The following is a 24,339-nucleotide window of genomic DNA, read 5'->3' as shown; positions in this document are numbered from 1 at the left end:
GGACAAAATCCAAAAAGGGTGAATACAGAACTGAAGGTATTGAATCTGAACGGGTGCAATGTATAGAATAATGTAGATGAACTTGCAGCACCGTTACAGATTAGCAGGTATGATGTTATGGGCATTACTGAATCATGACTGAGAGAAGGTTATAGCTGAAAGCTTAATGTCAAGGAATATACATTGTATCGAAAGGACAGGCAGAAAGGCAGAGGGGGTGGCATTGCTCCATTGGTAAATAAAAATAAATCAAATCATTAGGAAAAGGTGACATAGGGTCTGAAGGTGTTGAATCATTGTAGATAGAGCAAAGGACCTGCAAGGGTATAATGATCCTGATGCGAATTGTATACAGACCCTAAACAGTAGTAAAGATGTGGCCTACAAATTACAATGGGAGATAGAAAATGCATGCCAAGAGGGCAATGTTACAACAGTCATGGGGGATTTCAATATGTAGGTAGATTGGAAAAATCCAGGTTGTTGCTGGATTACAGGAAGACGAATTTCTAGAGTGCGTACAAGATGGCTTTTTAGAGCAGCTCATGATTGAGCCCACTAGAGGATCAGCTATTTTAAATTGGGTGTTCTACAATGAACCAGAATTGATTAGCGAGCTGAAGGTAAAAGAACCATTAGAGAAAAGTGATTGTAATATAATCAAATTCACCCTAAAATTTGAGAAGGAGAAGATAAAGTCAGATGTATCAACGTTACATTGGAGTAAAAGGAATTACAAAGGCATGAGAGAGGAATTGGCCAGAATTGATTGGGAACGAACACTGGCAGAGATGGCGGCACAGCAGCAATAGCTGGAATTACTGGAAACAAGTTGGAAGGCACAGGATATATACATCCCAAAGAGGAAGAAATATTCTGAAGGAAAGATGACACAACTGTGGTTAACAGGGGAAGTCAAAGCTAACGTGAAAACCAAAGAGTGCAAAAATAGAGCAAAACTTAATGGAAAGTTAGAGAATTGGGAAGCTTTTAAAATTCAACAGAAGGCACCTAAAAAAGTATATAAGGTAAGATGGAAGATGCAAGTAAGCTAGACAATAATATTAAAGAGGATACCAAAAGTTTCTTCAGATACATAAAATGTAAAAGAGAGGCGAGAGTGGATATCAGGCCACCGGAAAATTATGAATGGTGGACGAACTGAATAAGTATTTTGCATCGGTCTTCAGTAAGGAAGACTAGCAGTATGGTGGAAGTTCCAGGTGTCAGGGGTTATGAAGTGTGTGAAGTTACCATTACCAGGGAGAAGGTTGTTGGGTAACTGAAAGGTCTGAAGGTAGATAACTCACCTGGACCAGATGGTGTACACCCCAGGGTTCTGAAAGAGGTAGCTGAAGTGATTGTGGAGGAGCTACTAATGATCTTTCAAGAATCACTAGATTCTGGAATGGTTCTGGAAGACTGGAAAATTGCAATTGTCACTCCACTCTTCAGGAAGGGAAAAAGGCAGAAGAAAGGAAATTATAGGCCCAGTTCTTCTGACCTCAGTGGTTAAGAAGGTGTTAAGAGTCGATTGTTAAGGATGTGGTTTCGAGATACTTGGAGGCATATGATAAAATAGGCTGAAGTATGCATGAAAATGTTGCCTGACAAATCTGTTAGAATTCTTTTGAGGAAATAACAAGCAGGATAGACAAAGGAACACCAGTGGAGGTTATGTACATGGATTTTCAAAAAGCCTTTGGCATGAGGCTTTTTAACAAGCTACAAGCCCATAGTACTACAAGAAAGATTTTAGCATGTATAAAGCAGTGGCTGATTGGCAGGAGCCAAAAAGTGAGAACAAAGGGAAGCTTTTCTGGTTGGCTGCCGGTGACAAGTGGTGTTCTACAAGGGTCTGTATTGGGATAGATTCTTTTCACATTATCCGTCAATGGTTTGGATGATGGAATTGATGGCTTTGTTGCAAAGTTTGCAGATGATATGAAGATAGGTGGAGAGGCAAGTAGTTTTGAGGAAGTAGAGAGGTTACAAAAGGACTTGTACAGGTTAGGAGAATGGGCAAAGAACTGGCAGATGGAATATAGTGTCAGTAAGTTTATTCAGAAGAATGAGGGATGACCTCATTGAAGCCTATTGAACGGGGAGAGGATGTTTCTGATGGTAGGAGAGTCTAAGAGCAGAGGACATAGCCTCAGAGTAGAGCAACATCCTTTTAGAATGGAGATAAGGAATTTCTTTAGCCAGAGAGCGGTGAATCTGTGAAATTCTTTGGCACAGGCAGCAGTGGAGGCCAAGTCTTTATGTATATTTAAAGCAGAGATTGATAGATTCTTCATTGGTCAGGGCATGAGGGGATATGGGGAGAAGGCAGGAGATTGGGGCTGAAAAGAAACCTGTATCAGCCATGACAAAATGGCAGAGCAAACTCAACTAGCCAAATGGCCCAAGTCTGCTCCTACATCTTATGGTCTCATAGCAGTACTTCTGTGCTGAAGTATATGAAGAATTGAAGTTTCAGGTTCCAAATTTTTGTTAACAAAAGTTTCAAAATTTCTTAAGGTTTCACAAATGAGGTACATGAACACTTTAAGCAACCCAACGGATATGGCTTCCAGAGGGCTGAAGATGGAAGCTTTCCTGAAGAATGAGACATTGGTGTCAGGGCCTCGATATTTTCTTCAGTCCAAAACCCAATGGCCTGTGAATCCTGATCGTGTGGAGAACTACTGCTAGATGATCAAGAAGTCAAGAGAAGTGTTGCAATGAATGCCACGCAGATTGAAGACAAGGTGGACGTCGTTACAAATATAATCTATCACTTCTTGTCTTGGGCCCATTTGAAGAAGTCAGTGGCTTGGATTCTTAGTTTTATGAACCTGGCCCTTTTACCTAGTCGGAAAAGGAAGCAACTGAACATCACAATTACAGAAATGTCAGAAATGATGAGGTATAAATCACAATTTCTTCCCAGGAGACATTGTTTCCGGTAGTTTATGACACAGCACTTCAGAACTCATGGATCTAGGGAATAGTCAGCCAAGTCTTTCCAGACATAAGATTTGTGCAGCAAGTACTCATCAAGACCAAGATCAGCTGTCTGGACAGGCCATAACCAAGCTCTGTCTTCTTCAGATCTAGAAGGTTCATGACCTGACATGACTTACTTGGTAAAGATCACTCTGTACTGGGCTAAGTGCTGGTAACCTCTGGCCTAGATGATTGCTACACGACTTGACTGGAAGAAAGAAGAAACAGGACATTTGCGTAAAATGTCAAGATGTCTGTCCTTGAAGATTTCATGTCTCCTATTTTTGTAGTATGTAGTTGTATTTAGTATTTTGTAATAGCTAGTGGCTGGGATGTAGGAGCCACGTATCTTTATTCTGTCTGTATTGTATTTTGTGTTGTGCATTTATTATGGGTAATTTGTCATGTGGGTTGGGGCGTGGTTGAATCAAATAAGATAGTTATGTATTCACGCTTTGTCTTTGGTCAGTTTAGTTAGAGACCAGGGAGTGAGCTGGGGTGATTTTTTTTTTGTTGACTGCTAAGATCACGTAGTTACACTAATCAGAAGTTTTTATATCACTTAAACATGCTAACTTCACTTAATTCCGTTTATATTGCTAATTTTAGTTTTGTTAGTTTTTTATTGCAACAAGATCATTTGTCTTTAGTTTTATGAAACTCTGGAGAAGGGAATACATAGATTATAATTACACTTAGATCATAGTTATGCATAGGACTCAGGAGCAGTGGAAAATATTTCAAAACAACTGCTGATTCTATAAGCAATCTCTTCCTCTGGACACTAGCAGAATTATCAAAACTAAGAAACAGCAAGCGTGCCAAGCTACAAGGTCAAACAAATGAATCTAAATATGAATGTGCTGAGTTAGAAAATAAAATATGTGAACCGAGCACTGAGCAAGTAAATAATTCAATTAATCAATTCGGGGAAAAGAAAGAAATGTGTGGCATCCGGTTTAAGATGTCGTTGTGAAGCTCAGTGACTACCTACTGGTGGGCAATGTAACAAAGAAAACAATTAAATACTTTGTTAATCACACTTCTTCTGCTAAACAATCACCACAAAACAATAGCCTGCAACTTCCCTTTGGACTTGGAGGCAATTCGATGCGACAGAACCAAGGCGAGGCAATGAGAAATCCTGAGATTCGATCAATTTAAACACCAGCCTGTACTGGAAGGGTCAGGTACAGACCGAATCGGGGCAGTGGGGTCCTGGTCCCAGAGCGTATTGAAGTGACAGAACCCTATGTTTGGACCATGATTTAGGTGGTGGGCCAGAATGAAAAGGTCAGGGTGCTGGGGCCTGAGGTGGTTCAGCTTGCTGCTCTGCAATGTTTACTCAGCTCTGCGCTGAACTGATGGTCTGTGGCTTCATGCCTGTGGATGGATTTTCTTTCATTGACTTTCATGGACTTCAGTTCTGAATGCTATTTGTTTGCTTTTATTGCTTGCATGATCATTATTTTTCTCTCTGCACATTGAACACAACCAACACTGAATAGTCCCCAGAAACAGCGACATCTTGGAGACTCCAAAGAATTGCAAAATGGATGTAACACTGACTTAACGGAGACCTCTATTGGTTCAAGTGACAATAATTAACGATGATGGTAATTGACCTGACAGTCATGTCACGACTAGCCCCAGTAAAAACTAAGGGAATGAAATCATGCCAGAGTGAAAATGGAAATTATGGAAGGAGACAGGCAGTTTACCATCAACCACTAGAATGAGAGAAAAAAGTTGACAAATACTCCAAAGAAATTTCACATAAAAAAAAAGGCTTAAAGACTTGGACTGAGCTTCAATGGATTAAGAACAAATACAAATTGTATCCATATGATGGCATCCAAACATTAGCTACCATGCTGTCTTTGCAGCAATAAGACCGCTGACAGGTTGAGTTGAGAATGGTACAGGAGAGGATAAACACAATTTACCAGGTGGTTGGGATGCAATTAAATGGTTGGAAAAACAATCCCCAACACAGACTGATTGGGGGAAAGTGGCTGATTGCAAACAAAAGGCTTCAGAGGATGTTTCCATATATGAAGACTGTTGTAGAGCAGTTTGGATCAGCTACTCAAGTGTTCGAGGAATAATTGAAGATAATACATAAAAGAATCCACATATGAACCCCTCAAGTCAGCCTTCAGATGTTGCCAAAATGGTGAGAATAAAAAAAGCACATTGGAATAAAACTGCTATTACCTATAGTGATCCGGTGGGAAACTGTCGAACAAGTGAGCGAAATATTTAAGTACAAATAAGATTAGTACAGATGAACCAACCGTTCACACCTGCTAACCAAAAGAACAAGTGGAACTAGAATTCACAGCAGTGTTAATTTACTAGTTGAAAATGTCATGTACTCTGCCTTCAGGGGACACATAGCAAATCTGAACAAGGTACAACTGCAAACAGGAAGTGATTTAATTGGGACAGAAAATTTCCCAAGGCAAATGAGACATCACTGAAGGTTGTGGAAAGACCATATTATCATTAAAACCATCTACAATAGTCAGCAACTTCGATCATTTCTGGCTTTGTGCAACTACAGCAGAGCGTGGGTTGATTCAAACGCTGAAATAGCTCAACCCCTCATTAGTCTGCTGAAAGGCAGATCTTACCATCTCTTCTTTCAGTTAGTCCTGACGAAGGGTCTCGGCCTGAAACGTCGACTGTACCTCTTCCTAGAGATGCTGCCTGGCCTGCTGCGTTCACCAGCAATTTTTGTGTGTGTTGCTGGTAGATTTGGACCATTAGGCCCATTGAGTCTGCTCTGCCATTTCATCATGGCTGATCCAGTTTCCCTCTCCTGCTATTTCCCCGCATCCCTTCATGCCCTGACTAATCAAGGATCTATCAATCTCTGCATTAAATATACCCAATGACTTGGCCTCCACAGACACTTGTGGCAACAAATTTCACAGATTCACCATTTTCTGGCTAAAGAAATGTGTCCTCTGGTCTTAGATTCTGCCACCATAGGAAACAACATCTCCAAATCTACTCTGTCAAGGCTTTCCAACATTTGATAGGTTTCAATGAGATCTCCCTCATTCTTCTGAATTCCAGTGAGCATTAGCTCAAAGCCATCAAATGTGCCTCATATGACAAGCTTTTCACTCTTGGAATACAAATTGCACCTCTATTCCCTTCTGAGATACAGAACCAAACTCTGTGCCAGAGACACTGTTATTGTGACTCCCCCCGGTAGGACGTCCCCCTCAACAGTACCTGAAGTGGTATACTTATTATTGAAGGGAATGGTCATGGGGTACTTGGCACTGGCTGTGTACTTCCCTTCCTTCTCCTTACAGTCACCCAGTTACCTGTGTCCTGCAACCTAGGAATAACTACCTTCCTGAAGCTCCTATCTATCAACTTCTCATTCTCCTGTATGAGTCGAAGGCACTTCGTGCAGTTGTGATTATCTGGGAGGCTGGAGGTCTCCCAGAATTCCCACATCTCACACACAGTACAAGTCACTGCCCCAGAGCCATTTTCATTACACTACTGTGCCCAAACAGACAAGGAATGAAGAACTAAGAACAAAAAGAGAAACTTACCAGATATATACCTCGCTGAAGCCTGATGAGCCAAAACTACTCCAACACTGGCTCACTCACAATAACGGCCACTCCAAAAATGGCTGCTCCACTTGCACCTGCGTTATTTTTATCCACCCTTTCTAATGAATCCCACTCAGCAATTGGTCGCAGTCCAACTCCAAGAATTCGCCACGAAGTTCCACCTTTTTAATCTTGAGTGCACACATAATTGGAAAGGTAGCTCTCTTCTAGTACTCCCGCTCAGCGATTGGTCTCAATCAGACTATGGTAAGAGGAGAAGCGTGGCGACATGACACAGTTTTAACTGAAGAACATGGAGGCCAACAGCTTCCAGTTGGTTATTATTCTGTCAAATTGGACAATGTAGCTTTTGGACGGGGTTCATGTCTACAAGCAGTGCAGGAAACTACCTGGCAATCATGGCTGTTTCCAATATCATGCTGGATCAGACATTAAATGTTTAACATCCAAATTCCGTGCATACTTGACTGACTATGAACAGGGCTTCTCAAGTGTCAGCTGCTCAGTGGTACAAGTGGTCCACTGCTCCTGAGGCACCTAATATCATCATTCAATGGAGATGGTGAATCCAGGTACACTATTGCCAGTGGACATGGAAAATTATGATCATGAATATTCAAGAACGATAACGTACCAGCAAGATGCAAATTACCATAATGAAGTGCCTTTACTGAAACCAGATCTGATTCTGTACACTGAATGCTCCTAAACTACTGAGGGAGGAATTTGAATGGCTAGTTGAGCTGTTGTCATAGAAAATGAAGTTGTGGCCTCAGGAAGCATGGCTCTTGGTACCTCTACACAACAGGCAGAACTGAAGGCTTTGATTGAAGCCTATAAATTAGCATAAGGAGATTCAGCTAACACAGACACTTACTCTTGAGATGCTTTCAGAGTCGTTCATGATTTTTGAAGTCAATGAAGATAAATAGGATTTCTTACAGCCAAGAAAACTCCAATCAAGAATGGCTAACTAGTATGAGACTTATGGAGCTCATACAACCACTATCGGAAGTTGCAGTATTGAAATATAAAGGTCACTTCAAAATGAAAGATAGATAGATAGATAGATACTTCATTGATCTCAGAGAAAATTACAGTGTCACAGTAGCAATACAATTAAACAGATATACAAATATTGGAAGTAAGAAAGAATAAAAAATAAGCTACCTCAAACAGTCTAACAGGAGGGGGTCATCTCTTTGCCGTGCTGCACTGCAATCCCAATGTAATTTGGGCCTAATCACGGGACAACTTACAATGACCGATTAACCTACCAACTGGTACGCCTTTGGACTGTGGGAGGAAACCGGAACACCCAGAGAAACCCACAGGGATGGCAGAGAGTTTACTTAATTATTGTGTAAAATTAACCCAAGTTGTTCAGACTGCTTCTCAGCAGGTTTTTGCTGCTTGGAGTAGTCTATCAGAAAGAGGACACACCTTGATTCCAGGCAAGTGGGCCTTGGTCAAGAAACCACATAAGGAACCACTGGAAGCTCAGTGGGTAGGTCCTTACCAAGTACTGTTAATTATCAATTTGGTAGTCATGGTAGAAGGTAAAAGCAAGTGGATACACACCATCCACTGCAAGTGAGCTAAAATGACACCGGATTAAGAGAATTGTTGAGAAGATTTCAAGCATGAATATAATTATTGGATATTATCGATTTTGTCTTGATGTTTGTTGTTAATATGGGTTTACCTACTTTCCCTATTCGTGATGTGCAGATTGAAATGATTCGTGATATATACTTAAGGGTATCACATGAACATGAAGATGCTGTTAATGATTCACGTTGTTTGGTACGTCCATACGTGTTACATACTTCACCAATGTTGGGCATTCCTGCAGATCCAGAACAAGTATGCTCCTCTTTCATTAAACATTCCAGCGATAGTGATGTAGATACTTTACCTGTGGTTCATCATTCTGACAAGGAATGTGAGTACACAATGGTCATACCCCACCCCCCAAAAAAATTGTCTTAAACTGTCATTCATGTGAATATGATCAACATGATTTGAGAAATGACATATCTGACCCTATCTATAGTATACTCCCAGACATAATAATCTCTGTTCATGACAAGGCCATCCTATCTCATCATGTATTTGCCATAAAGGTTGCGTATAGGATGAGATCTTCCCTTAACAGTTAAGGGAGGAAACATGTACAGTTATAGGTAAGGAACGTTGTGTCTATATACTTGACAACTCCAATGATGTAACTAATTTGGCTGATAGCGTTCGTAAAGAAGTGGCTAAACTACATCAAACTGATGGATGGGATTTCTATAATTGAATTCATTTCAGTCTTGGAAGCTCGGGTTACAAGTCATAATATTCATATTAATATGTATTATCATAATCTATATTTTTTGTGTTTGCTTAAAGGCAATCAACATCAGAATAATTCAAACTTGTGAAAGTGTTTCTGATGTATCCAATCATGATGTAATGCTGTAAATGCTTTGAAGATGTATTCTTTGATATTATACAACAGAAGCAAACTTTGATACTCTGTAATGTAGATATTTTAAATTTTCTGCCTCTGAATTTTCAGAAGTAATGATTTTAAATAAGTGAGTTACAAACAAAAGAGGATTGTTGGAATTGTTTTTATAATGCTTTTAAGAAGGCATTAGTTGAATTAGAGCAAGATTGAAATTGTAGTTTCACAGGCATATTTGTATTTTAATGTATATTTTCACAATATATGAGCAAAGCAGTATAGCAGTCACATAACGGTTTATCACCTTTTCATGTTTCATTGGCCAAGTATTAGCACAACACACATGCTGTGACATTTTTTTTAATTGGCCCTTCGCTTATCTCAGGAATTTGCCTTAACTCAGTATAAAAATGTCAGTCCTTGTTAAAATCCCCATCTTGTTTTTGTCCCAGTCTTGGGTTCCTTTTCTTAGTTTCATATGCTCTGTATCTGTTCCCTTGTTTAAACCTTAAGATAAGCTATCATGAAGCAACAAGTTTTCACTCATTCTTGGACCCCTAAAAGAACGCAGGGAGTCAAAAAAAAACAGATCCCACATTACCAACTTAGTGGAAAACAAATCATGACCACTATAGTACCCCTCCAATTGAAAAGCCTTGTTTTACCATTCCCTTTGAAATTCTGCTAGCTAAGGATAAGCTCAAAAAGACTTTTAGACAGTTTAATGTAGATTTCTCCTTTTATACCACATTCATACAAACCTGGCATTTGAATGTTTGGGTAAATTTCTATGATCGGTCAACAAATTTTCATAATCAGCAAGAAGATCATGTTCAGTGACTTCAGTACCTGAGGACCTGCCATCTCCAATGAAATGTTTCTACAAATTTTAAACAAAAAATACAATTATAAAATATTTTCTTGCTGTCAGAATATTTCCAATTTCCAGTACAATCTTTCCTGCAACACTGAGGACTATTAACAGATTATTTTAATATTTGGGGCCTAACTAACTACAGAGAGAAAAAAAGACCATGAACGCCACCAGAATTGGGCACATATTTAAAAAGTTCCTCAACTTCCTACTCAGATTGAGCATTATAATTTTTGCCCTATCTCTTCTATACTTGATTCCAGTCTCCTAGTAGTGATGTTAATAACCCCCAACCCAAAAAATTACACTATCAACTGCTTTACTTCTACAAACTCAAGGTCATCTACTATCAGCATTGCAGGGCAATGGAGCATTAGTAATAGTATCATCTTGCCACACCACATCATAAGAACAAATGGAAAAGAAACTGTAAATGAAGTTAGAACATAGAAAACCTGCAGCACAATACAGGCCCTTCGGCCCACAATGCTGTGCTGAACATGAACTTACTTTAGAAATTACCTAGAGTTACCCATAGCTCTCTATTTTTCTAAGCTCCATGTACCTATCCAGGAGTCTCGTAAAAGGCCCTATTGTATCCGCCTCCACCATGGTCACCGGCAACATTCCACACACTCACTGCTCTCCGCGTAAAAAACTTACCCCTAACATCCCCTCCGTACCTACTTCCAAGCACCCTAAAACAGTGCCCTCTCATGTTAGCCATTTCAGCCATGGGAAAAAGCCTCTGACTATCCACACAATTAATGCCTCGCATCATCATATATACCTCTATCAGGTCACCTCTCATCCCTCGTTGCTCCAAGGACAAGTTCACTCAACCTATTCTCGTAAGGCATGCTCCCAATCCAGACAACATCCTTGTAAATCTCCTCTGCACCCTTTCTATAGTTTCCACATCCTTCCTGTAGTGAGGTGACCAGTACTCCAAGTGGGGTCTGACCAGGGTCCTATATAGCTGTAACATTACCTTTTGGCTAATTATTCAATTAATAAGTTCAATTATTACTCAGTTCATTAGCAGGATTATACATTTTAAAAAAAACAAAGTTAGCTAAATGAATACATTCTTCAGTTTCATCTTTACCCAATCTCAAATGGTAGCTGACAACAAATTACTTCCATGTCTCTTTGAGCGAGGAAGGAAACTCCACAAGGCTTCACTCTTGTTTTATGACTACTGACAGTTACTTCGTTGATTGAAAACAGGATTAACTTGCCTCCATTGCTAAGTAGTCTAGTAATATTAACCAGCCCACATTCTTTTTATTGTACAGAGTAATTGAGCACTTCAGCACAACCAGTCCATACCAGCCAGTGTATTCCAATTTCCTGCATTTGGCCCATATATCTCTAAGCCCTGCACGTACCTGTCCAAGTGTTTCCAAATGATACTACTGTATCTGCTTCAACCACTCCCTGTGACACCTCTCACCACATATTTTATTTATTTTTATTCATTTAGAGATGCTGCATGGAATAGGCCCTCCTGGCCCTTCAAGCAGCAATGCGCAGCAACTACTGACAATCCTGATTTAACCCAAACCGAATCACGAGAGAACTTACAATGACTAATTAACTCACCCAGTACATCTTTGTACTGTGCAAGGAAACTAGAGGACTTGGAGAAAACCCACGTATTCCACCTGGAGGATGTACAAAGACTCCTTACTGAGGATGCCGGAATTGAACTCCAAACTCTGACACTCCAAGCTGTAACAGTGTCGCACTAACTGTTACACTATCGTGGTGCCCTATTCCACATATACTCAATACCCTGTGTATGAAACAGTTGCCCCTCAGGTCACTTATAAATCCTCACCCCAACCCCTAGTTTAGGTGTCCTATAACTGGGGAAAAGACTGTACCATTCACCTTTTCTATGCCTTTTGTAATTTTAATCATTTCAAAGGTCACCCCTCATTCTTCTACATTCCAAGAAATAAAAACCTAGCCTGACCAACCTCTCTCTGTAACTCGCTTTGTAGTCCAGGTAACATCCTCATAAATCTTTTCTGCACTTTCTTGTTTAACAAAGTCTTTCCTATAACATGGCGACCAAAACCGTGCCCAATGCTCCAAATGTAGCCTTAACAATACATATATAAATCAATCTCTCTCTCTCCCTCCCTCCCTCCCCTGAATGTAGCTGTAGAACTTCTTGGTATTTTCCTTAATCTTACCTGCCAGATCCACCTCACACGCTCTTAACCCTGCTCATTTCCCTCAGGCATATTCTTACTTTTTATGATCAAGGGATTCACTTGCTCCCAACTGTCTAAATCTAATATGTGCTATCAGAATTATTACAAAGTGCTCCATGAATGCTAATTCAGTTACTTGCCCTGTACCATTTCCTAAGAGAAAATCCAGTATTGTATATTCCTGAGTAGAATCCTCTGTATATTGACTCAGGAAACTTTTCTGAAAGCATTTCACAAACTCCACTCTGTCAAAGCCCTTCACATTCTGGCTGGACCAGTTAATAGAGGCAAAATTAAAATACACTTAATTATTAAAAATTTACTCTTATAGCTGTGATCAGCTTCACTACATATCTGCTCCTCAAGTTCCCACTGACTAGTGGGGCGGGAGTATTCTATAAGACACTCCCACTAAATTGATCCACCCTATTTCATCTTCTGTAATTCAATAACATTACTACCAGAAAATGTAGTCAACAGATTTAGATAATGGTTTTGAGAAATATCCCAAGTACTGTGCCCAGAAATATTCTGCTCTTCTGGGAGGAGAACAGAACAAATACAAATAACTGCTTTGTCAAATTGTGTTTTACAGTTGATGCACTATATATGATTATTTCTACATACACCTAACTGCACAATAGTAAGCATGAATCTAGCACATTTGTTCAAATAGTATTTCTCCTCAAAATATTGGGTGAAATTATAATACTAATAAATACTGAAACAAACTACTGCAATTTCACACCTGTATAAGTTCCTGATTGTCACAGGAGTAGTCCCACATAGTAGTGTGCTTTGCACCTAGATTTTCTTGTAAAGGGTAGGTTTTAGCAGACATCCATGAATTTGCCAGTGGAAATCCATTGCCTTGATCCATTGAAGAACTTGAATTGTCCAAAACATTATATTCCATAGAATTTGATCCCACTACAGGAGAAAGCTAGGATAAATAAAAGGAAAGAATACTTAAAACCTAATTCAAGAATAAAAGGAAATGTTATCAGGAAAGTAAATCGTACATTATGAATTAAGGCTAGAAAATACTGTTTTTTTCAAAAAAAGGGCACCTAGGTTTTATTACAAATTGTTGGAGCTGGTATGAACAAACTTCACATAAATACTTATGTCAGGCAGGTAGTCTTGCAAATGAAGTAGAAAATTAAAAAGTAGATGAAATGCTGAAGACACAAAAGTAAAGACAAAAATGTATATAGTCTTTAGAATGGGTCAGCAGCTTTTTTCAAACAAGGAAGCTATTTAGGATTGGTTGGCATAAAAGAAATGTTTAAGGTCTAAATATAGTCTGACAGTAAATAAGCACTAGAATTCTCTTATATAAAAATTCTTTACAGTATTTTTATATTTCAGCTATCTTAATTTTAAACCCTCTGTATACTTTAAATGTTTATTAAAGGGTTTATTTTCCTCATCCTGATCTACCATTTGTAAGAATGTTTTTAAAGTGATTGAGTACTTAGCGGCTCGATGATGTCCCAACCCAGTAGCATATAAAAGCAGAAATGGAAAAGTCAATAACATTGATCTCACTATATATTTTTGGACAACATTTCAATGCTATTTGGTTTGTTGTTGAACGCTGCTCTTATTATTTTTGAATAAATACTTAATACATTTGGGGAGGGAATGGAAAGACTTCATATGCTATTGAATTCTAGGCATGACTTCAGCACTTCAATTCAGATAATCAATCCAATGCATTCTTTTGATCACATTTAAATTTTAGGTTGGCACCTACCTCTTCATATCTAAAATTTGTTGTATTTGTAAAATGCTTTCTGCTGCTCCATTCTTCTTTCTGCATGCTGTTAAAACACAAAAAAAACTTTATGATTAGCTGACAGTTAACATAACTTGAATCGTTCAGAGTAATTCAAGTTCAAGTTTATCGTTATCTGCTTGTACAATGATACAACCAGACTATGGTGCATTCGTACAATATATATCACACAGCACATTATATGGATAGAATTATAGCTAAGTTCTCTGGAAGTAAAGCCAACACTTTTATTGCAGCAGCAAATCACAACTAGGAGATTTTGCAGTGTTATGACGAGGATTTAACTTGTGCATCAAATTCAACTTTGTCCTACATGAGTTGAGGGGGATGGAGAAAGGTGAACATTAAAGTTGCTATTTACTTTCAGACATGAGTAAATACAGGATACTCTATAATTTCATCCCTCTTTTGCATACACTGAAATTCAAAGTCACACAGGCCTGCTTTTTATTGAAGAGTCTACATATGTTGGCATTTGGTGAAAATAACACCTGATGATGCTCTAAAAGATTACCTCCCAAAACTCACTACTCAATTTTGTGCACATATATCTCTTGGATGAGGTACTGAAGAGAACTGACAGCCATGATTTGGGCTCAGGCAAAAATGAAAAGAAGGTGGTATGGGAATCATTGCTTTGCAAAGGGAGAATCAGAAATCAACTTTTCAGGTCAATGACCTTTCAGGAGCATTTAAGTTTGAAAACATGGCTCTGTCTAGGGTAGAACCTGTCTGATTAGTCTGATTGAGAGGGTTGCCAAATGGCTTAAATCTGCTCTTATGTCTAATGATTGAATTCTTTGAAATGGCAACAAAATGTATTGATGAGCACAAGATAGTGAATGTGATACACATGGACTTCAGAAGGGTCTTTTGCAAGTCCCATATGAGAGACTGGTTCAAAAGGAAAAGGCCCATGGAATCCAACACAAGTAACCAAACTACATCCAACTTGGAGCAACAAACAACCTGCTGGAGGAACTAAACGGGTTGAACAGCATCTTAAGAACAAAGAAATTGTTAACATCTCCGCTTGAAATTCTTTCGGCATATCCTTTTATCCTATCCATCCTCAACACACTCTCTGTTGCCTAAAACTTCCGTTCAACTTTCTCAAATCTTCAAGCTAAAACATGAACTCAGTTTCTCCTTCCTGATGAGGCTGACCTACCAAATATTTTCCAAATTTTCTCTTCTTATTTTGCTTATAGATGTTTGAAGTAATCAGTGGAAACATGACAATTTTTGGAGAAATTTAAAATTACACAAATTGAGAAGGTGCAAATCTAAAAATTGTCATGTCTTTGAACAGTACACCTTAAACATGCATAATTTCTGGACTGTTACAACAGAATAAAAGTGTAAATAGACAAAGAAATTCTGTACCAGAATGCATCATTTGCTAATTATATCACTGTTTGTGATGCTTTTTAAATGTCTAACTATAGCACAAGCAGCACAGCACATGCATTACAGTGGAGGCCCTCAAATCCAACAGATCTGTAAAAATTACCTGTGTTGACTTTCCTCCAAGAATATTCGAGAGGGTGTAGAGCAAGGAGACATTGGCAACTCAATGTTATGCCGTCTAATTGGTATTTTTGTATCTTTCTTCATGTCTACTTGAACAACGTTGTTTGATGCCTCTTTGAAGAAAACATGAGACATTTGGTCATTTTACTGTTGTCAGATATTGATTTAGGAGTTGAGAAAGTTATATTTTCAAGATATTTACAAGATACTTGGGCAGGCATGTGCATAGGAAAGGGTTTGAGGGATACGGGCCAAACACCAGCAAGTGGTTTGAAATGGAAATCTTGGTCAGCATGGATGAGTTGGGTCGAAAGGCTTGTTGCAATGCTGTATGACTCCATGCAATGGAAATTCATCTTTGACCTGAATTAAATTCTGCTTCTCCACTGATGCTGCTTGGCCTGCTGAGTGTTTTCTGTATTTTTTGTTTTTATTGCATATATTTATGCTATTTACTACTTTTTTTCAAAATTTTGATTCACATTTCATGACATATGCCAGTGGTATTAAATCTAACTCTGATTCTGACACCCTTTCAAGTTACAAAGCAAGCAAGATTGCAAACTAAATATTCCAGGATGCCTTATTTATCAGGTCAGTGGCAAAATACAGGAGCAGGGGAAGCCCTGAAAAATAAAGGATGGGATAAAGACAGTTAGGAGGAAAGAACTTGGGTTGGAAAATAAAGAAGCATTACCAGTTATGTCTCATCTCTAATGTAGTTTCAAGAAACAGTATTAGTTCAATTTATATTGTTGTTACAATTTGGAGCAAAACGCTTTATGATAGAAAAAAGACACCATCACCAGCTAGATCATCTCTGGCTCACCATTAGACAGTAAATTAATTATTTTATTGAAGGCCACTATGCTACAAGACGTCTTCACCACTGTCTACCTGTCACTCCACTTTCAATAAACCATATACCTTGTGGTCAAGGTTCCTGTTGAAGCTAAGTACAAGTTTTAAATTACAAATCGCTCCTCTGCCCTTGCCCCACCAAATTCCCTCAGTCAAAATTCACACTGTGTTTAAACAACCTGTAATTAAAAAAATACAGTTGCTTCTCTACATACCACAACTTCTTAGTCGAAAGGAATTTCAACAAACCTCACAACAGAAGTTTCAGCATTTTAACACTTCACAAATAATGTGATCATCATTGTCTTATTGTAAAGTGCAATTAATTGTTTTTATTTAAACATCTGATAATCAGCTTCCAATTTCCTCCCAGTAAAATAGGTTTGTTGTCATAGATGATTCTAACTTTCCTAATATTGAATGGCATCTCCTTAGAGCAAAGGGTTGAGATGGGGTGGAGTTTGTTAGGCGTGTTCAGGAAGGTTTCCTGACGCAATATGTAGATAAGCCAACTAGAGGAGAGGCCGTGTTTGATCTGGTATTGAGAAATGAGCCTATTCAGGTGTTTGGGAAAACATTTAAGTGGGGTAGGGGGAAGTATGATGCTATTAGACAGGAACTTGGGAAGATAAATTGGGAGCAGATGTTCTTAGGAACTGCACTGTTCAGGGAACATTTGCATGGCATTCTGCCTAGATATATTCCATTGAGGCATGGAAAGGATAGTAGGATAAAAGAACAATGGTGTACAAAAGATGAAGAAAAATTAGTTAAGAAGCATAAGAAAGATTAAAGAAACTAGGTACTGTTAGAGCTCTAGAAAATTACAAGGAAGACAGGAAGGAGCTCATTCTTGAAAAGAGCTAGATGGGGCCATGAGAAGGCCTTGGCATGCAGGTTTAAGGAAAAGTCCAAGGGAGCAAGAGGATGAGCCATGTGAGAATAGGACCAATCAGGAGCAAGAATGGAAATATGCATTGAGCCAGAGAAGGTAGCAAAGATACTTAATGAATACTTTGCTTCAGTATTCACCAGTGAAAAGGACCTCGGCAATTGTGTGGTTGACACAGTAGACTGAACTGCTTAAGTGTACAGACATTAACAAAGAGGATGTGCTGGAGCTTTTGGAAGGTATTAAATTAGACAAGTCGCCAGAACCAGATGACATATATATACCCCAGGCTACTTTGGGAAGTGAGGGAGGAGATTGCTGAGTCTCTGGTGATGATCTTTGCATCGTCAATAGGGATGGAAGAAGTACCAGAAAATTGGAAATTGTAAACATTGTTCCCTTGTTCAAGAAAGGGAGTAGAGATAACCCAGGAAATCATCGACCAGTGAGTCTTACTTCAGTGCTGGGCAAGTTGTTGAAGATCCTGAGAGGCAAGACTCATGAGCATTTGGAGAGACGTAATCTGATTAAGGAAAGTCAGCATGGCTTTGTCAAGGGCAGGTCATGCCTTACAAACCTGATTGAATTCTTTGAGGATGTAACAAAACACATTGATGAAGGTAGATCAGTGGGTGTAGTGTCCATGGATTTCAGTAAGGTATTTGATAAGGTTCCCCATGCAAGGCTCCTTCAGAAAGTAATGAGGCATGAGATCCAATGAGACCTTGCTTTGTGAATCCAGAATTGGCTTGAACACAGAAGGCAAAGGGTAGTTGTGAATGGTTTGTATTCTGCATGGAAGACAGTGACCAGTGGTGTTCTGCAGGGATTCATTCTGGGATCCTGGATGAGGAAGTAGAAGGGTAGGTTAGTAAGTCTGCTGATGACACAAAAGTTGGGGGTATTGTGGATAGTCTGGAGGGTTGTCAGAGATTACAGCACAACATTGATAGGATGCAGAACTGGGCTGAGAAGTGGCAGATGGAGTTCAACCCAGATAAGTGTGAAATGGTTAATTTCAGTAGATCAAACCTGCAGACGGAATATAATATTAATGGCAAGTCTCTTGGCAGTGTGGAGGATTAGTGAGATCTTGTGGCCCGTGTCCATAGGGAAGTCAAACTGCTGCGCAGGTTGACAATGTTGCTAAGAAGGCATATGGTGTGTTGGCCTTCATCACCCATGATATTGAGTTCAAGAGCCATGAGGTAATGTTACAGCTATACAAGACCTTAGTTAGACCCCACTTGGGAGTACTGTGTTCGGTTCTGGTCACCTCATTACAGGAAGGATATGGATACTATAGAGAGAATAGATAGAGTGCAGGGGACCTTTACAAGGATGTGGCCTGGATTGGAGAACATGCCTTATGAGAATCAGTTGAGTGAACTTGGCCTTTTTTCCTTGGAGCGACAGAGAATGAGAGGTAATCTGATACAGGCGTATGAGATGCTGAGAGGCATTGATTGTGTGGATAGCCAGAGGCTTTTTTCCCGGGGCTGAAATGATTAACAAGAGGGTGCATAGTTTTAAGGCGCTTGGAAGTAGGTAGAGGGGGGATGTCAGAGCTAAGGTTTTTCACACAGAGAGTGGTGGGTGCTTGGAATGCACTGCCAGTGAAGGTGGTTGAGGTGGATGCAATGGGATCTTTTAAGAGACTCTCAGATAGGTACATGGAGCTTGAAAAAATAGAGGGCTATGTGGTAGAGAAATCCTAGGCAGTTTCTAGAGTAGGTTACGTGGTCGGCACAACATTGTGGGCCAAAGGGCCTGTAATGTGCTGTAGGTTTCTAAATTTCTCTGTCTATGTTTTTAAAAGTATTTGTCTATTTATCCTTTTCTCAAAAATTCTGTTTACCCTTTGGTCACACTTTTATAAAACTATTAACATAACAAACTGATTTGTTTCCCATATGGTTTGTGGAACAATTAAAGCATATAAAACATTTATAGTCATCATTTTGAAATGATGTGAGTGTTCTCCAATTCACTCGGAGATTAAAAACTACTTTATACAACAAAACAGCTGAACAAAGCTATCAGATAATCTGTGACAAGCAAGGACCAAAATAAACAAATTGCTAGAGGAACTCATGGAATCAAACTGTATCCATGGAAGCAAAAGGACATGTTGAGGTCCTGCATCAAAACTGTAAAGGGGAGGTAGCCAATAAGGGAATGGAAGAAGGAGGGTTAAGAAAGGGGCTGGTAGATGAGGTGGCGGAAGAAGAACTGGGAGTTTAGAGACGGGGCTGATGGGTGATAAATGGGAATAGATAAGGAAGAAGAAATAGGTGGACAAAGCAGGGTTTGGGGATGGGAGAAGGGGACATGGTAGAAGAGGGAAGGCAGAGATAGAGGGTAGAAGATGATGTGGAACCAGAGAAATGAAACTTGTTGCTGCAGATTCCAGCATCTGTTATATTGTTCCTCCATATTACTGAACCACAATGTTCAGAATGACTAATTAATTGTACACTCACTTTGATTACTTCTTCACAACCCAGAAAGCTTGCAAGTCCTGCATTTGGTACTCAGCAATGACGCATAAAGTCTCAGGCTGAAATATTTACCCCTTTGAGTTACAGTTCTAGACAGAGCTGCCACAGTCGTACAGCTAGAAAAACCACTGCCTTAGAATGGCAGAGACCCAGTTTCGATCCTGACCAAATATCGTTTGCATGTTTACCCGTTTTCTGTGTGGGTTTTGTTCAGGTGCATTAATTTTCTCTCGTGTCCCAAAGACCGGCAGGTTGTCTCATCACTGTAAATAGCTTGGAACATGTAGGTAAGTGGTAGACTAAGGAGAGGAGTGAGGATGAAGTTGAGATTAAATTTATTTACTTTAAATTACATGTAAATGCATGATTGATCATCAGTGCTCTGAACAGCCTGTTTCTATGCTGTATTTCTCGATCTATCTGTGTAGTTCTTATTTCATCAGTTTTTTGTATTTTAGTTGCAACTGCAGTTTTCTCAATTATCCAAGAAATCTGCTCAACAAGTTGTTATCAGATCCTTTGGTCTTGGATTCTGCACGTTTTATATTCTAACAATTAAAATTCCCAGATTCCACAGAATTCTTCCTGTGAACAAAAATTTAGGATGTCCTTCATTTCCAGTTTATGTATTCTTAATTTAATGTTTATTTTAATTTATTGGTTTACAGGACGTGGGCATCGCCAGCTAAGCCAGCATTATTGCCCATCCGTAGTTGCCCTTGAGAAGGTGGTGATAAGCCACCTTCTTGAACCGCTGTAATCCCTGAGGTTGAGGTACACACACAGTGCTGTTAGGGATGGAATATGTGAGTTAATATGGGGATTTTTATGGGGGAAATTGTTTCTGCCTAAGTGCCAATTATTTATCAAGTGTCCCAGATGAGTAAAACTGATAACATTCAACAATTCATTCCGTTAAATCACAAGACAAAAAAAATATGTACCTGTGGCGGCTCACCAACGCAGCAAGCGAACCAGCTCCAGCAGTCGCCTGCGAGTCCACAGCCGACAGCAACCGTGAGGACTCTGAGTGCGGAGCAGACCTCGGCCCGGAAGCGGACGTCGCTTCCACCCCACAAAGAGCGGGGATTGCTGGGAGCGGGTACTTAAACGTGCGCCGATTCAAACAGTAAACGGTTCAACCTGACCTTGCTCAACTCAGTGTGTTGCTTTCACTCGTAGCGTATCAGCGTGGCTATATTGGTGACCCCGACGGTCCAACAGCATATGGACCCAACATGAACGACTCGGCTCTGCAGAATGCAGTTTCCCTTAAACTGCCAACCTTCTGGACCACCCAATCCCTGGTCTGGTTTGAGCAAGTGGAGGCCCAGTTCCAGGTCAGGCAAATTGTCTAAGACGCCACCAAGTATTACTACGTATGGGCGCCCTCGACCAGGAGACAGCAAGTTGCATTATCGACTTTCTGCGTCAGCCCCCGGCAATAGACAGGTACAAGGCTCTCAAGGCCCTGTTAATCCGCACATTTAGCCTCTCCCACCGTGAACGGGCCACATGGTTACTGCACATGGACGGCCTGGACAACCGTGCACCATCAGCCCTGATGAGCGACATGCTAGCACTGGCAGACAGCCATAAGCCTTGCCTGCTGTTTGAACAAATCTTCTTGGAGCAAATGCCAGAAGACATCTGCCTCCAGCTAGCAGATGAAGACTTCAGCAGCCCACGCGGGACGTGCTTTGGCGCGCCAAATGGGTGGAACCACCATTGGAATTAGTGCTGCAGCACGGCCGAAAGCCCAGCCCTCCCGTGTCCCAGCAGCGGAGCACCGAACACCCACACCAAGAGACAGCATCGATTCGGAGTCTCGGTGTTTTTATCATCAAAGATGGGGTTCTGGGGCCTGCCGCTGCCGACCACCATGCTCGTTCCAGGGAAACACCAGGACCAGCCGTCGCTGACAGCCACGGCGGCTGGTCACCGTGATAGCCTCCCCTACGTTTGGGACAAGCTCCCCGGGCAAAGATTCCTGGTGGACACGGGGGCGGAAGTCAGTGTTCTACCCCCCTCGGGCCACGATACCCAAACTAGAAGAAGGGACCGGAACCGGAACTTAAGGCAGCCGATAGCAGCACCATCCGCACCTACGGCACAAGAACCATCCCCTTGCAGTTGGGCTCCCGCCGCTTTACATGGACATTTACGCTGGCCGCAGTGTCACAGCCATTGCTATGTGTGGACTTCCTCCGCTCGCACTGCCTGCTCGTGGATTTGAAGGGACGACGACTGGTCGATGCGAAGATGTTCCAGTCTTTCTCCCTTGGTGAGGCCAGGTTACCAGCCTCGCAACTGGACTCTGTCACTTATTCTGACAATGAGTCCGCTAGAGTGTTATCGGAATTCCCATCTATCATCACGCCGCAGTTTTCCTCAACAAACCCAGAGCACGGCATGATGCACCACATCCCCATACAGGGACCTCCCCTTCACGCCCGGGCCCGCAGGCTACCGCCCGACAAGCTCCGCCTCGCGAAGGAGGGATTCAAGAAGATGGAGGAGGTGGGGACTGTGCGGCGTTCCAACAGCCCGTGGGCCTCCCCACTCCATATGGTGCCCAAGTCTGCAGGAGGGTAGAGACCGTGCGGCAACTATCGGAGGCTGAACGAAGCCACCACATCCAATCGCTATCCAGTACCGCACATCCAGGACTTTATGGCCAACCTGCATGGGGCATACATTTTTTCGAAGATTGACCTGGTCCGAGGGTATCATCAGATCCCAGTCCACCCGGACGATGTACCCAAGACAGCCTTCATTACCCCCTTTGGCCTGTTCGAGTTCCTCAGGATGCCGTTCGGGCTCAAAAACGCGGTGCAGACTTTCCAGCGCTTGATGGACGCAGTTGGGCGAGGTCTGGTCTTTCTGTTCATCTACCTGGATGACATACTTATCGCCAGCCGCTCCCGCCAGGAACATATAGCACAGCTACGCCTACTCTGCCGCCGCCTAAGCAACTATGGCCTGGCTATCAATCCCGCCAAGTGGCAGTTCGGCCTATCCGCCATCGACTTCTTGGGACGCCGGATCAACCGCCATGGAGCTGTTCCTCTACCAGCGAAAGTTGAGGCCATCCGCCAATTCGCCAGGCCCGGCACTGTTAAAGGCCTGCAGGAGTTTGTTAGGAATGGTTATCTTTTACCACCGTTTCCTGCCCTCAGCGGCCCGGATCATGTGGCCCCTTTTTGGCTTGATGTCCGGCAAGGTCAAAGAGGTCACTTGGACAGAGGAGGCGAAGGCAGCTTTCGAGCAAGCCAAGAACGCGCTAGCAAACGCCATGCTCCTAATCCATCCCCCGGTCGACGTGCCCACTGCCCTCACTGTGGATGCCTCCGATGTGGCAGTTGGTGGCGTGCTCGAGCAGCTCATCGAAGGTCAGTGGAAGCCGCTCGCCTTCTTCAGCCGGCACCTACAACCCCCGGAACTTAAGTACAGCGCTTTTGACAGGGAGCTGCTGGCCCTGTACCTTGCCATCCGGCACTTCAGGTACTTCCTGGAGGGGAGAGAGTACACAGTCTTCACAGACCACAAGCCCCTCACTTTCGCATTTGCCAAAGTGTCGGACCCGTGGTCGGGCCGCCAACAACACCATCTGTCGTACATCTCGGAGTTTACCACCACGATCAAGCACATCTCCGGGAAGAACAACGTTGTGGCAGACGCGCTGTCACGAACCTCCGTCCAATTAGTGTACTCTCTGTCTCCGGGGGTGGATTATGCGGCGTTAGCTGCGGCGCAACAGCTGGACAGAGAGATGCCGGCATACCGAACCGCAGTCTCAGGACTCCGCCTCGAAGACATACCCATTGGGCTCGAAGGTAAGAAGCTCCTTTGCAATGTGTCCACCGGGCAACCTCGGCCTACTGCTCCAACTGCTTGGAGGTGCCGCTTTTTGACACCTTGCACGGTTTAGCCCACCCTTTCATCCGGGCAACCATCCGGCTGATCGCGGACAGGTTTGTGTGACACAGCCTACGCAAGGAGGTCGGGCACTGGGCCAGGACATGCACGCACTATCAAACCTCCAAAATCCAGAGGCACGTGAGGGCCCCACTACAACCCTTCCAGCCGACACATAGGAGGTTCGAACATGTCCACGTGGACACCGTCGGCCCACTGCCAGTTTTGAGAGGAGTGAGATACCTGTTCACCATCGTGGACAGGTTCACAAGGTGGCCGGAAGCTGTCCCACTCACTGACACGGCCACGGAGACATGCGCCAGAGCCCTGATTACCACCTGGGTGGCATGGTTCGGACTCCCAGCCCACGTCACTTCAGACAGGGGTGTGCAGTTCACATCGGCCTTGTGGTCTGCACTGGCACAACTACTTGGAACCCAGCTCCACCGAATGACTACTTACCACCCGCAGCTTAACGGCCTGGTGGAACATTTCCACAGGCACTTGAAGTCGGCCCCGATGGCACGCCTCCGAGGGCCAGACTGGGTGGACGAACTCCCCTGGGTGCTGCTTGGTATCCGGACGGCACCCAAGGAGGACCTGGCCGCATCATCAGCCGAAATGGTTTACGGTGCCCCGCTCACAGTTCCCGGTGAGTTTGTGCCAGCACCCCGTGGTCCAGAGGA

At 42.0% G+C, this 24,339-nt stretch overlaps 1 protein-coding gene across 2 annotated transcripts in view; it reads right to left on the bottom strand.

The window, feature by feature from the left end:
- LOC134359364 (regulator of DNA class I crossover intermediates 1-like) overlaps positions 1-24,339 on the bottom strand; it is a 72,296-nt gene that overhangs the window by 26,887 nt on the left and 21,070 nt on the right. For both annotated transcript variants that reach the window (XM_063072501.1, XM_063072500.1), the window contains exons 4-7: positions 15,462-15,594; positions 13,907-13,973; positions 12,896-13,090; positions 9,810-9,928 (exon numbers count right to left, since the gene is read on the bottom strand). In XM_063072501.1, coding sequence (XP_062928571.1) covers positions 9,810-9,928; positions 12,896-13,090; positions 13,907-13,973; positions 15,462-15,594 — 514 coding nt within the window. The remainder of the gene's footprint in view (positions 1-9,809; positions 9,929-12,895; positions 13,091-13,906; positions 13,974-15,461; positions 15,595-24,339) is intronic.

Source organism: Mobula hypostoma, chromosome 20 (assembly GCF_963921235.1).
Source record: "Mobula hypostoma chromosome 20, sMobHyp1.1, whole genome shotgun sequence".
Lineage (NCBI taxonomy): Eukaryota > Metazoa > Chordata > Chondrichthyes > Myliobatiformes > Myliobatidae > Mobula > Mobula hypostoma.
This window is presented reverse-complemented; position numbering and strand designations above follow the sequence as displayed.